Source organism: Megalobrama amblycephala, linkage group LG24, assembly GCF_018812025.1.
Source record: "Megalobrama amblycephala isolate DHTTF-2021 linkage group LG24, ASM1881202v1, whole genome shotgun sequence".
Lineage (NCBI taxonomy): Eukaryota > Metazoa > Chordata > Actinopteri > Cypriniformes > Xenocyprididae > Megalobrama > Megalobrama amblycephala.
The window spans coordinates 21,939,458-21,952,368 of NC_063067.1; the positions used below are offsets into that span (position 1 = coordinate 21,939,458).

The 12,911-nt window shown below is 36.5% G+C and overlaps 1 protein-coding gene across 1 annotated transcript in view; it reads right to left on the reverse strand.

The window, feature by feature from the left end:
- LOC125259969 (NACHT, LRR and PYD domains-containing protein 12-like) overlaps positions 1 to 12,911 on the reverse strand; it is a 67,361-nt gene that overhangs the window by 15,573 nt on the left and 38,877 nt on the right. Inside the window, exons 12-13 of the mRNA XM_048178012.1 lie at positions 6,364 to 6,537; positions 2,870 to 3,043 (exon numbers count right to left, since the gene is read on the reverse strand). Of these exons, the coding sequence (XP_048033969.1) occupies positions 2,870 to 3,043; positions 6,364 to 6,537 (348 nt within the window). The remainder of the gene's footprint in view (positions 1 to 2,869; positions 3,044 to 6,363; positions 6,538 to 12,911) is intronic.

A 12,911-nucleotide genomic window follows, 5' to 3' on the forward strand; every position in this document is an offset into this window, starting at 1 on the left:
TGTATTTTCTCACCTTTTGAACATTGATATTGAAACTTGAATGTACCTTTTATATGCTCTATTACATAGTAAGATAATAGTGTTCTTTCCACTTTTATACAGTAGTTAGTAAAAAATGAAGTAAATTCAGAAAGATATTGAATGATTATCTATGTTCATATGTGCTTTTGTGTATCTGTAGGTGAAATAATATGTTATTTGTTTCTTCAAGAGACTGATAAATTAGCAGAGATGGGACCAAGTCACACATGTGCAAGTCTCAAGTAAGTCTCAAGTCTTAAACTTCAAGTCTCAAGTAATTCCCAAGTATTTTTTTCTTGGGCAAGTCAAGTCAAGTCAAGTCAAGTCACAAGCTATGTCAAGTCAAGTCAAGTCAAGTCCTGTAGTAGGTCAAGTCGAGTCCAAGTCAAGTCACCTTATTATTGTAATTTTACCTGCAGAATCTGATCTTAATAAAGTGAAAAGACAAGATATAAGTAACTGTCAGTAAATTACAATAATTTGGATTTGCATTGTAAATACTCATGTTCAGTAAAATACATCATGGAATCAAACAAAATTGTAACTTCATAAAATTATTTATTTTTCACTTCTGCCAACAGTGTTTGAAATGTTTTAAATTTTCAACATTGAGTCCATAAAACAAATAACAGCTTAACATCCAACAGACTCCTCTCTGAACACCGCCCTCTCTCTCTCAAGCACAGTTTACATACAACATTAAACTCTTTCTCACAACAGCTTTACTGACATGAAAGGAGCTTTTGTTGTAGTATTGTTGTTCAGAAAATGTACATTATTTGGCACTGTATTTGGCATATCACGGTTTTGATTTTAGTTCGTTGGTAAAATACAACTTAGAGACCATTAAGCTTTGTAGCTTTGTAGGCCTATAAGCTTTGTAGGCCTTTGTTTTAAATTTTCGGTTTATGATGAAAAGGTGGTGGCGGCACAGGGTCATTGGGAAACACTGAATGAATGTTTAGCTGACAAATGTGCTAAAGTTGTAATATCAGCTGCAGAGGCGCACCGACACTAAGTGGGGGCCCCAGGCAAAATTCATAAATGAGGCCCTTCTAAAAGATTTTATACAGTAGTTAAAATATCTTTGTTACCTAGTGACGTAATTATACAACATATAACACAGTCAAAACACATAACAGAACAAATTGTTTTTAATTTACAAAATTCGTCAACAAATCTTACTAATTAAATAATGTCAACTAAATAAATGTATTGATATTTATTTATATTAATGCGAGCTGGATTTAACTAGGCAGGGCTCAATCCTTAGCTCAACGCTAAGGATTTTTTCTACTGGCTCAGTCGGGCCAGTGGTTCAAATTTTTACTGGCCCCACAACAAAAAAAAAATTAATAAAAGTAAAAGACAAGAAAATGGGCCTATAAAATAAGCATATTTATTGTTTCTGTTGTCTTTGTTACATTTAACCTAAATAAATAGGGTTATGACACCAAAAGCTACTAGATTAATTTATATTATAAATATTGTTAGACAAATAAACAGTAAGTAATAAAAGAGTAACAAATAATCAAATTACAAGTAATAGCACAAATAAATACAACAGAACAAACATCTAAATTAAATAAATGGTGCTTTTCAAGTTTTTCATGTAGGTTTAAACAGGAGATTTTCAGGTACAGAAATTGTAATCTAATGTATAACTATATAATTATAGAATAGATTAAGATTTATTAAAGTTAATTGGTTAAGAGCAGTTACAGATGCATAAAAATGTTTTAATGTTGAAAATATAAAACGTTAAATAGCCTACTGTTATTTGAAATTATTAAAAAAAATTAAGACACTTCAAATGTGAAATTAAACCCGCCAGTAGGTGGCAGCGAATCACTGTTAATGAGCGAATCATTGAGATTCAACCGATTCATTCAAGCGGCTGATTCACTCAGGAAGTGTTGCTCAGAGACGCAAAACAATTCTGTGGACTTTGGAACTATTTTCGTTGGTAAAATACAGCGAAACAGACGATTTGGTGTCTAAAATGTAAGTCACTTGATATTAAGTTCTTGTTCATTAAACTGTACGCTGAATAAAATCAATATCACTTTTGTAATCATGATAATATTTGGAGAAAAACGGCGCTCTTTGTTTAATCTTCATGCTTCTTCATGCTTTCTTTTTCGCTTTGCCTGCCAGACGTATATGTCCTCTTCATGTTTAATAAATTGAATTAGGCATTTTAATGTAAGTAAGTGCTGCGCCAGTTTGAATGCGGCGGCAAAAGCATAAACAGCGTAACGAGAGAGGGGTCCCGATGCAGAGATGTCGCTGCGTCACTGCGTGTTATAATATTGATATTAACATGACAACGCTATTCTCAGCCTGCGCTCCAGCTGAGTAATCAACTTTATTTTTTAAAATAATTTATATATTTTATATTCAAACTGAAAACATGATTTGATTAACACTCAAGTCATTCAAGTCATCGTGTCTCAAGTCAAGTCAAGTCCCGAGTCTTTAACTTCCAAGTCCGAGTCAAGTCTCAAGTATTTTATTTTTTGTCAAGTCAAGTCACAAGTCATAAAAATAGCGACTCGAGTCGACTCGAGTCCAAGTCACCAAGTCACAAGTCCCCATGTCTGTGAATTAGCCACTACTGTGGGTGCTTCTAAATTTGTGCATCCATGTTTGTCTTGGGCCCTCCTTCTTAAGATGGAAAGAAATAATGCACAGATAATATGAGGACAGGAATCAAGGCATATTTGTAAAATGGTCCTCACTTCATCACAGTGCATGTTTTTAGTGGACATATGCTTCTCAATGCTATAATTGATATTTGTACTTCTTCATAAATATTACCATAATATAATAATATGATAACACACACCATAGTTTCTCCAGTTTACAGAGTGGATTCTGTAGTAGATCAGAGATTTGCTTCACTCCTGAGTGCCCTAGCTCATTATTGCCCAAATTGAGGAATCTAAGGTGTGAGGGGTTTGACATCAGAGCTGAAGCCAGAAAAATACAACCTTCTTCTGTAATACTGCATTCAGTCAACCTACAGAGAGAATCAAAAACAAATCATCATTCCATTAACAAAGCTTTCATAATTCCATTATACAGCAGAGATCTGTGTATTTGTAATAGTACTTCAAAGGTGCTTAGACGAAGGTCCTCATCTCTCTACAGCCCTGTACTACCAAAACAAAAAATTAGACTGTTGTAGTTATGCCATTTTACAACCAAATGTCAAAGGCTTATTGTCATAGTTCATGGCTTAGTGGCTTCAGGATTGACTGATGCTTGTTAGCAAATAATAATAATAATAATAATAATAATAAAAATGCAGTACCCCAGGGAGCATTTTGAATACTCAGTTATGCCGTTCTGGTTATCCAAGACCCCCAGAGTCTTCCAAGCAATGGTAAACGATGTGCTGACAGACATGGTCGACCAGTTCATTTATGTCTACCGGGATAACATAGTTTTTTTTTTTTTTTTACCTTTCCAGAAACATGTTTAGTACATCAGATGAGTGCTTCAGAGGCTGCTAGAGAATGGGCTTTTTGTTAAAGCAGAACAATGCATTTTTTCATGCACAGTCAGTCCCTTTCTTGGGCTACATAGTCTCATCAGGCTGTGGTAGATTGATGAACACCTCTTGTAAGGCCCTGCAGAGGTTTCTGGGCTTTGCCAATTTTTACTGCAATTTTATTTGCAAATACAGCCAGTTATGCTCCACTGACTGCCTTGATCTCCACTAAAGCTGCATTAATTTGGCCCAGTGCAGCTGAAGCTGCCTTTTCCAACCACAAATTATACTCGTTGCCCCGACCTGTCTCGTCAGTCTGTGGTGGAGGTCGAAATTCAAAGATTGGGGCTGGTGCGGTCCTCTCCCAGTGCTTCTCCATAGATGGAAAGATGCATCCCTGCTTGATTTTTCTCATTGTTTGTCTTCTGCTGAACGCAATTATGATATTGGTAACAGAAAGTTGATGGCAGTCAAGCTCACCTTGGAGGACAGATCATAAAAATCTTGAAAACATCAGATCTGCCAAATGCTTAAGCTCCAGGCAGGCCTGGTGGACATTATTTTTCATTTGTTTAAATTTTTCCATTTCTTATAATCAGAGCTTCAAAAACATCAAGCCCGATGCCTTTCCTCACATTATTGACCATTCTAAGCTCACAGTCTCTCCCACTTCCATCCTTCCCAAGAACCTTGTTGTTTCAACGTTGATTTGAGAGATCGAATCAAAGGTCTGCATGGCCATACAAGGGGTAACACCTCCATTAATTTGCCCACCAGATCATTTGTTTTTGCCTGAGAGTTTACAGTCTGACGTCATCTGGTAGGGTCATTGCTTCAAGGTAGCTTGCCATCCAGGGGTCAATCATACCATGTCTCTCATTAAACAGCGATGCTGGTGGCAGTCCATGACCTGTGAAGTTTGCTAATTTGTCTTGGTCTGCTCTGTTTGTGCTAGTTGTAAGACCAATCAACCCCATTCCAACCCCAATCTCCATTCCATTTGTAGTAAGCTTGCTCCCAAATTCATTGGCCAATTTTCTGTCAACAAAATCCTAAATCCAATGGCGGTCTGCCTAAAACTCCCTCCAGTGTACAGGAGAATTCATCCCGTCTTCTATGTATCCAAATTAAAACCTGTTTTACAATCAACAGGTTAATTGTCCTGGGAGCGCCAGGAGGTACTCCCTGGTGGAGGAGTACTCTCATGGTTCATGGGTCTTTGTGTTCATTTTTTCCCCCCGTGTGTTTCTGTCATTGGTTTGATTGGCCGTCAGCTCTGCTATGGCAACTTAGGTCACCCCCCACCTGTAGCTCATTCACTCGCCCCTTTATTTGCCCTAGTGTGTTTGTTCATTCTTTGTCATATCATTGTTCTCATGTCCTGAGGTTTCCGTTTTGTTTGTGTTGAAGTTTATGAGTTTTGGATAATGTTATTGCAGCTTGAATTACTCATTGACTGTGCTCTATTCTTGGATTTCTCTGAGACTTTACCCAGTCTGCTGGTCTGCCTTACCTGCCCTTTGCAGTCTGTCATCACATTGCGAAAGCCTGCTACCATATCATTTGTAATCAATGACATCTGACCAATTGTGTTTTCACATTGTTGTATTTATTTCAGCGCTGAAGACCTCACTCCAAGATGGCATGGCCGCCATTCCAGAGCCTTGTCCCAAGATGGCCACCATGCCAGAGTCTCACCCCAAGATGGCCGTCATGCCAGAGCCTCGTCCTGTCATGGCAGCCATGCATGTGCCCTTAGGAATTTTGGTGGAGTATGAGGGGATGGCCTAAAGCCCAGAGATGGTTCCAGTCCCTAAGTCCACTCCAGTGTCTTCTCCAGCACCTGAGTCTGCTCCAGTGTCTGCTGCAGCCCCTGACCAGAGTTCAGTGATGGCTCCAGCCCCTGAGACTGCTACAGAGTCTGCTCCAGCACCTGAGTCAGCTCCGGACTCTGCCACAGAGCCCATTCCAGTGAGCACAGCCAAAGCAGAGCTGGCCGTTCAGGGGAACAGCCAGCTCCACCCTGTTCCCCTGAACGGCCAGCTCCGCTTTGGTCCCCTGAATTACAGGTGCCGCCCTGGCTCCCTGAGTTGCCAGCACCGCCCTGGAGGCTTCTTGTCCTACCAAAGACTCTACTAGTCAGCCTACAGGGCGCACACCCTCCCACCCCAGTTCCCAGTTTGTGGCGCGAGGACGCATTTTTCGGGGAGGGGGGAGTGATGTTACATGTTTGGTTTACTTTGTTCATGTTTATATATTTTTTTTAAATCAGTTTTCATGTCCTTTCTGTCTTCAGTTTTTTAGTCAGCTTTCTTGTCTGTTAATTAGGTGAGTTCTCCTAATTTGCCTGTCTGTTTGTATCCTAGGTTACTGATTTGATTAGTGTCCTCAGTTCAGGAGTGTCTTGTTAATTAGTAACTAATATAAGCCCTTAGTTTCTGTCTGTTCCTGGTCTTGCGTTGATTTTATTTTAAGGTATGTTTGGTTATTAATTTCTCTTGTTCAAGTTCTTCACTGTATTAAAAGTTTTATGCAAAGATCCTTCATTGTGCGGTCTTTATCAACCACAGACCGCATCAATAAGCACTATGATACATGCATTGGATGTCTATTGTCTCACTCAGTTTTATCTATGTTTATTGTATCTGTCCCTATACAAATAAATAAATATCTGTGACTGTGGCTGTATGAGGAAAAACTCTTGATATATCAGGGGTCTCAATACTTTATGAATTCACTGTATATGCAGTCATACTCACATTTATGCTTTTGTACTGAATATCAGATTGAAAGTGAAAATGTGTGTGTGTGTGTCTTTAATACACAATACAATAAAATACACTTACAGTAGTTTCTCCACTTTACAATATGGATCCTTCAGTAGATCAGAAAGAAGCTTCACTGCTGAATCACCTAGTTTATTATAGTTTAGATTCAGTTCTCTCAGGTGTGAGGGGTTTGATCTCAGAGCTGAAGCCAGAGCAGCACAGCCTGGTTCTCCTATTCTGCATTTCCAAAGCCTCAATAGAGAGAAGAAAAAGAAAAAAAAAACACTTTAGACTTACATTTAAGTGTGTGATTTGTTTCAAATGGAATAAACACCTTTATATCTTATGCCTACTTTTAGGCAAATATCTGTGTGTATACTTGCAATAAAAAAAGTGTCAAAAGGAAATAAAATGTACACTGAATTTAGAGGTAGACTAACAGAATTAAGAAAAAGCATAGATCTATAGGTCTTCATAATAACTTTAAACAGTCATTTATTTAGAACAGGGGTACTCAAGTTCAGAGGCCAAGAGGGCCGCATTTTAACCAAATGAAACGCGAAGGGCCACACATTATAACTTGGATCGTAAGACTTTTATTTAGGCCTACTCAAGACAATATTTTACTGTTTATTTACTAAAAGTGCAGTTTATTATCTAGCTAAATCTTAATAGTATGGTGTCCTTTTTAAAGTGTCAATGAACATGATAAATGGCATTTAAAAAAATGATTAATAGCTCGTCTTGCTGTATTCTTAATGTACAAATGCATAAAGAGAAACAAAAACTGATGAAAAGAAATCCTTGTTCATTTGAAATGCCTGCATTGTTTTCACAATAAATTTAAGGTGTGGCTGTTGTTCACTGGCTGATGAGAGTTTGTCCGTAAGACAAAAAACATTGCAATTTTTATAGTCTTTTTATACTCCATTGCACCTTTTAAACACTTTTTATAGCACGTATTTATACTCAGAGAATAAATGTTTTATTATTTGTATTATTATAACCTACCTTTTAATTTTGTCAGAATCCAAAATCTTTTTTTTTAATGTTCAATCACAATTTTATGAATTATCTAACTATAACCAACGTTGTAAACATGATAAATAAGATATTCTCCGTTAGCTCAATGATGTGATGACAGATCTATGGGAGCGCTGCTTGCTTTCTGTTTATTACACATTGACATTATTAAGAATAAAAGGTTTGTTTTTCATGATGCTCGGCAACTTACACACTGCAAAGTTTGAGGAATGTCAACTGCATTTCATCATGGAAAAATAAGGTTACTTTGTTTTTACTTGCGCGCACAGTCTCGAGCCTTGGATGGCGTTCACGAACACAAAGTGCTCGACACATGCGCACTAGAGAGATTCATGCTTGCCTAGTCTTTTTCGCTCAAATAGTTACAATAAAATGTCTTTGTACTTGTTTAAAATTAGAGTTGCGGGTATCTTTTAATCCCCTAAAACGAGCGCTCTTCAACACGGTCGGCTGTTGTGTTTTTTATTACTCTTGTTCTGTCTTCGTTTCTTTTCAGACTGAAACAACAGCCCGTTTCAGTGCTGACACCTTGTGGACAAACTAAATTAGTGCAAAAACTATGTGCCTTCAGTTTTGTTCTTTGCGGTTAGAAAAACTGTGCTGCTCGCGTACACTATACGCGTTCTCTGCTGATGATTACAGCGTCACGCGCACTGTACGCCTACACTAGTGTACGTGTAAAAAAACGAAGTAATATTCACGCTAATTTTGAACGCAAATTATAAAAAAAATACATTTATATGTAGCATGATGCGGGCCACAAATTTAATGCTGACGGGCCGGATGCGGCCCGCGGGCCGCCTGTTGAGTACCCCTGATTTAGAAGAAACTACACTGTACACTCTAACCAACTCTTAAATATCTGGTCCTTATGAATCATAAATATTGATTTTTTTTTTCTCATAACTTTCCCATATTTGACCATTATTTGGATCATTGGGAGTTTAACAATTTAAAGTCCCCCTGTAGTCAATTATTTTATCCCTTTAAACTCATTTTTGATCACCAAAATGACATATTTAAAAACAAAAAATCATATTTGAAAAAAAAAATTTCTTCATGCCTTAAAATTGCTTGAATGTAACTCTACACCCTTGCCTCCTTTTATATACACGGATCAATGAATATGCAAATTAGCCCCACTTCAACTCGCTCGTGCCAGCTCGGAGAGTCTAGTGTTGCTATAGTGACGAGCAATTTGTTGATTGTGTTGTGGATATTTAAGAAAAAAGCTTGCTTCGCTTCGTATATTCAGTTTAACAGCTGTGCAACTGAATTGCTCATATTTTCTGATGCTTAAATTGTATTTTAAATTATGAATTGGTGAAATGTATTAAAATATTTCGAAGGACAAACACATGAACTTTATTGGCTTTACTTCAAGTCAGCTGTCACTTTACTTTGGCACGAGACCCTATGTGCTCGCACAGTTGGCACAGCCCTTGCCACGGTTCTGTCAATAATTAATATGAATTAATATGATTAGCCTTTTGTTTGACTGTTATCAAACAGCTAATAATGTGTTGCAAATGTTACACACACCGTTACTGTTCTTCATCTCAGACAGAGTCAGACAGCTGCCTTCTAACAATCAGTATCCTTACAAACGCTTGAGAACTCAGAACGTCAGTGGAGAAAGGCTTGTAGTTCATCATAACATCGTAATAGACTAATAGACTAGCTAAATATACACAATTTTTCATATCAACAGAAAATTTACCGGGATAACGTGGCTTCTCTTGAGACTTTCCCGCTTCAGAGCAGTCATAGTTAATGATATGCTAAAGCCTGCCGGCACATTGTTGTGATTGGTTACCTTGACATAGTTAATGATATGCTAAAGCCTGCTGGCACATTGTTGTGATTGGTTACAAGGTAACCAACTCCGCCACAGTCTGGAATACAGCCAACAACAAATCGACAGGCTCACACAAGAAAACAGTTCGCTCCAGAACTCCATTACAACTCTCACAACGCAACTGTCTACTGTTACCACTCAGCTCGCCTCCGTCACCTCCGAAAATAAAACGATAAAAGAAACAATTTTGGACTTACAAGCACGCAGCATGAGGAAAAACTTGATTTTCACCGGCATCGCTGAACCACCCACTGACGAACCCGAGAAAGCGGTCAAGGATTTTATGGTTAAACAGCTCAAACTCCCAACAGAAACTGTCAACAACATCACTTTTCACAGTGTTCACCGTCTAGGAAAAAAACTCAGTAACGCCACCCGACCCTGCCCAATCATTATTAAATTTTAATAACATTTTAAACAAAAAAAATTGGTTCATCAGCAGGGCAAACAGTTAAAGGACATTCACTATGGACTTAACGACCAGTTTCCACAAGAAATCATCCATCGACGTAAACAGCTAATCCCCATCCGCAAGCAAATGATAAAAGAAGGCAAAAGAGCAATACTTACAGTGGACAAATTGTACATTGATGGACAGCTATTAAAAGACAAGGACATCACCCCCTGGCTCTACTAGAACCCTTCCCTCAACAATATCATCCCAGCCATAATATATATCCCCCCACACCCCCCCACCCTTTCTATACAATATGCACCTCAGTCACCTATGTTTTGTTTTTCAAACTCTGTGTTGTTTTTTGTTTTATTATGTGCTTTGCTGATTTTAATTCATAAAGACCTCAGAAAAACAGGCGAATCTCAACATAACACAGACTGTTACGTAACAGTCGGGATCATTAATATGTACGCCCCCAATATTTGCATATGCCAGCCCATGTTCAAGGCATTACACAAGGGCAGCCAGTATTAACGTCTGGATCATCAGACTAGGTAAGCAAACAAGAACAATAGCGAAAAATGGCAGATGAAGCGATAATAACTGACATGATCCATGATTACATGATATTTTTAGTGATATTTGTGAATTTATAAATGTTTCGTTAGCATGTTGCTAATGTACTGTTAAATGTGGTTAAAGTTACCATCGTTTCTTATTGTATTAATGGAGACAAGAGAGCCGTCGCTATTTTCATTTTTAAACACTTGCGGTCTGTATAATGTATAAACACAACTTCATTCTTTATAAATCTCTCCAACAGTGTGTAATGTTAGCTTTAGCCATGAAGCACAGCCTCAAACTCATTCAGAATCAAATGTAAACATCCAAATAAATACTATACTCACATGATCCGACGCATGCATGCAGTATGCATGACGAACATCTTGTAAAGATCCATTTGAGGGTTATATTACCTGTGTGAACTTTGTAAATGCACTGTATTATAGTCGAGAGCTCGGGGGGCAGGGAGCGCGCGATTTAAAGGGGCCACACACTAAATCGGTGCATAGTTAATGATGCCCCAAAATACGCAGTTAAAAAAATTAATTTAAAAAAATCTATGGGGTATTTTGAGCTGAAACTTCACAGATACACGCAGGGGACACCTTAGACTTATATTACATCTTGTAAAGACTGGTTCCAGGGCACCTCTAATATATCCTCTAAAAATTACTTTCCAAAATATACAAAATTATAACTAATTCAAATAAAACCATAACTTTACCAACAATCAAATGGGAAGTAGACCTTTTAAATGCTCCTGATACAGACTTCTGGACTCAAATTTGTAAAAATATCTATTCCATGACTAAAAACACCAATCTTCAGCCCATACAGTATAAGACTCTTCATAGAACACACTACATAGGGAAAGGCTGTCTAAAATGGGATTCACATCAGAAATTTGCTCACACTGCTCACAAAATTGTCCGGACACATATATCCATGCCACATGGCACTGCCCACCCATGAAACACTTTTGGAAAGATGTCACTGAATTCCTATCCCGCCTCCTGGGCTGCCGCATCCCATTATCCCCCTTACTCTGTGTACTAGGTGATCTATCAACTCTCAATCAGGAAATAACAAACAAAAGGATGCTCCTCGTAGCCTTAGCCATCACCAAGAAAACTATCTTCTTCAACTGGAAATCCCAAAACACTATTCACATAATGCATTGGAAAAATTTGCTCACAGACTACATCTCCCTAGAGTATTTTTCACCTCATTACAACTGTATATCGGAACCACAACACTCCAGATCAGACCTCATTCAACTATTACAAATCTGACACACTCATCCTAATTAATTATGTATTAATTTATTAACATACATATTTATACAAGGTTTTAGTAATATTATGAGTATTTTCATTATTATTATTATTATTATTGACATTATTATTATTATTATTATCAATATTATAGAAACATTGACCAGTAATAGGATGATGTTGATGGGATGATATTTTGCTTGATATAAAGACGGTAATGGTATAATGAATATCTTTAATAATTAAAATTTATATATATATATATATATATATATATATATATTTAAAATATATAAATATAACTTACTCCTAACATATACCACACATAATTTTAATGCACCACACCCTTCTTTTAATGCACCACCTCAGCTTAGGCATACATACAAATAGTAATTGTACTGTGAATGAGAAGGAGGGGGAAAAAAAAACAAAACAAAACCAAAAAAACATGCACACTGACACAGAAGCTAGGAGAGGTGTGGTATGTGTTAGGTATGTGTCATTATTTCCTTATTTCTTTATTGTTATTACTACTTTCATTCTATCATTATTATTATTATTATTATTATTACTGTTATTATTATTGATATTACTGTTGCCGTCATCACAAAATATTATCATCATCATCATCATCATCATCTTTAGCATTACTATTGTTATTATTATTATTGTTGTTATTAATGTTATTATATTATTATTGATATTACTATTGCTGTCAATACAAAATATTATCATCATCACCATATTTAGTATTACTATTGTTATTATTATTACTGTTACTATTATTATTGATATAAATGTTATTATTATTATTATTGATATTACTATTGCCGTCAACACAAAATATTATCATCACCATTTTTTGTATTAGTATCACTACTGTTATCATTGTTATTATTATTTTACTATTGCCATCAACACAACTTATTATCAACACCATCTTTAGTATTACTATCATTATTATTACTGTTATTACTGTTATTATTATTACTGATATTACTGTTGTCATCACAAAATATTATTATCATTATTATTATACATGCTATTACTATTTAAATACTTCTATTACCCGTTTGTCATTTTTTGCTTACTTTTCATTGCTGTTACTATCATTGTTGTGTTATTGTTGTTTTTGTGTTTTGTTGTTGTGTTTTGTGTTCACCCTATGTTGTATGTTTTGCACTCCTAATAATAATAAAAAAAGTAAGAAATTATTATTTAAAAAAAAAAAGATCTACTAAAGCCTGCCGGCATGTTGTTGTGATTGGTTACAAGGTAGTCTGTGACGTTACAAACACCAACGATTTCAAACCGCGGGTTTTAGACTGTCTTTGGTTTACTGCAGTTTCAAATACAAAATACTCAGCAATGGTGCTGACTTATGAATTTGCACATGGTTTGTCTTAAAGCATATTAAAAACACTACATAGACATATAAATAACATTAAAAACTTGATTTTCACCACAGGGGGGTCTTTAAGATCAGCCA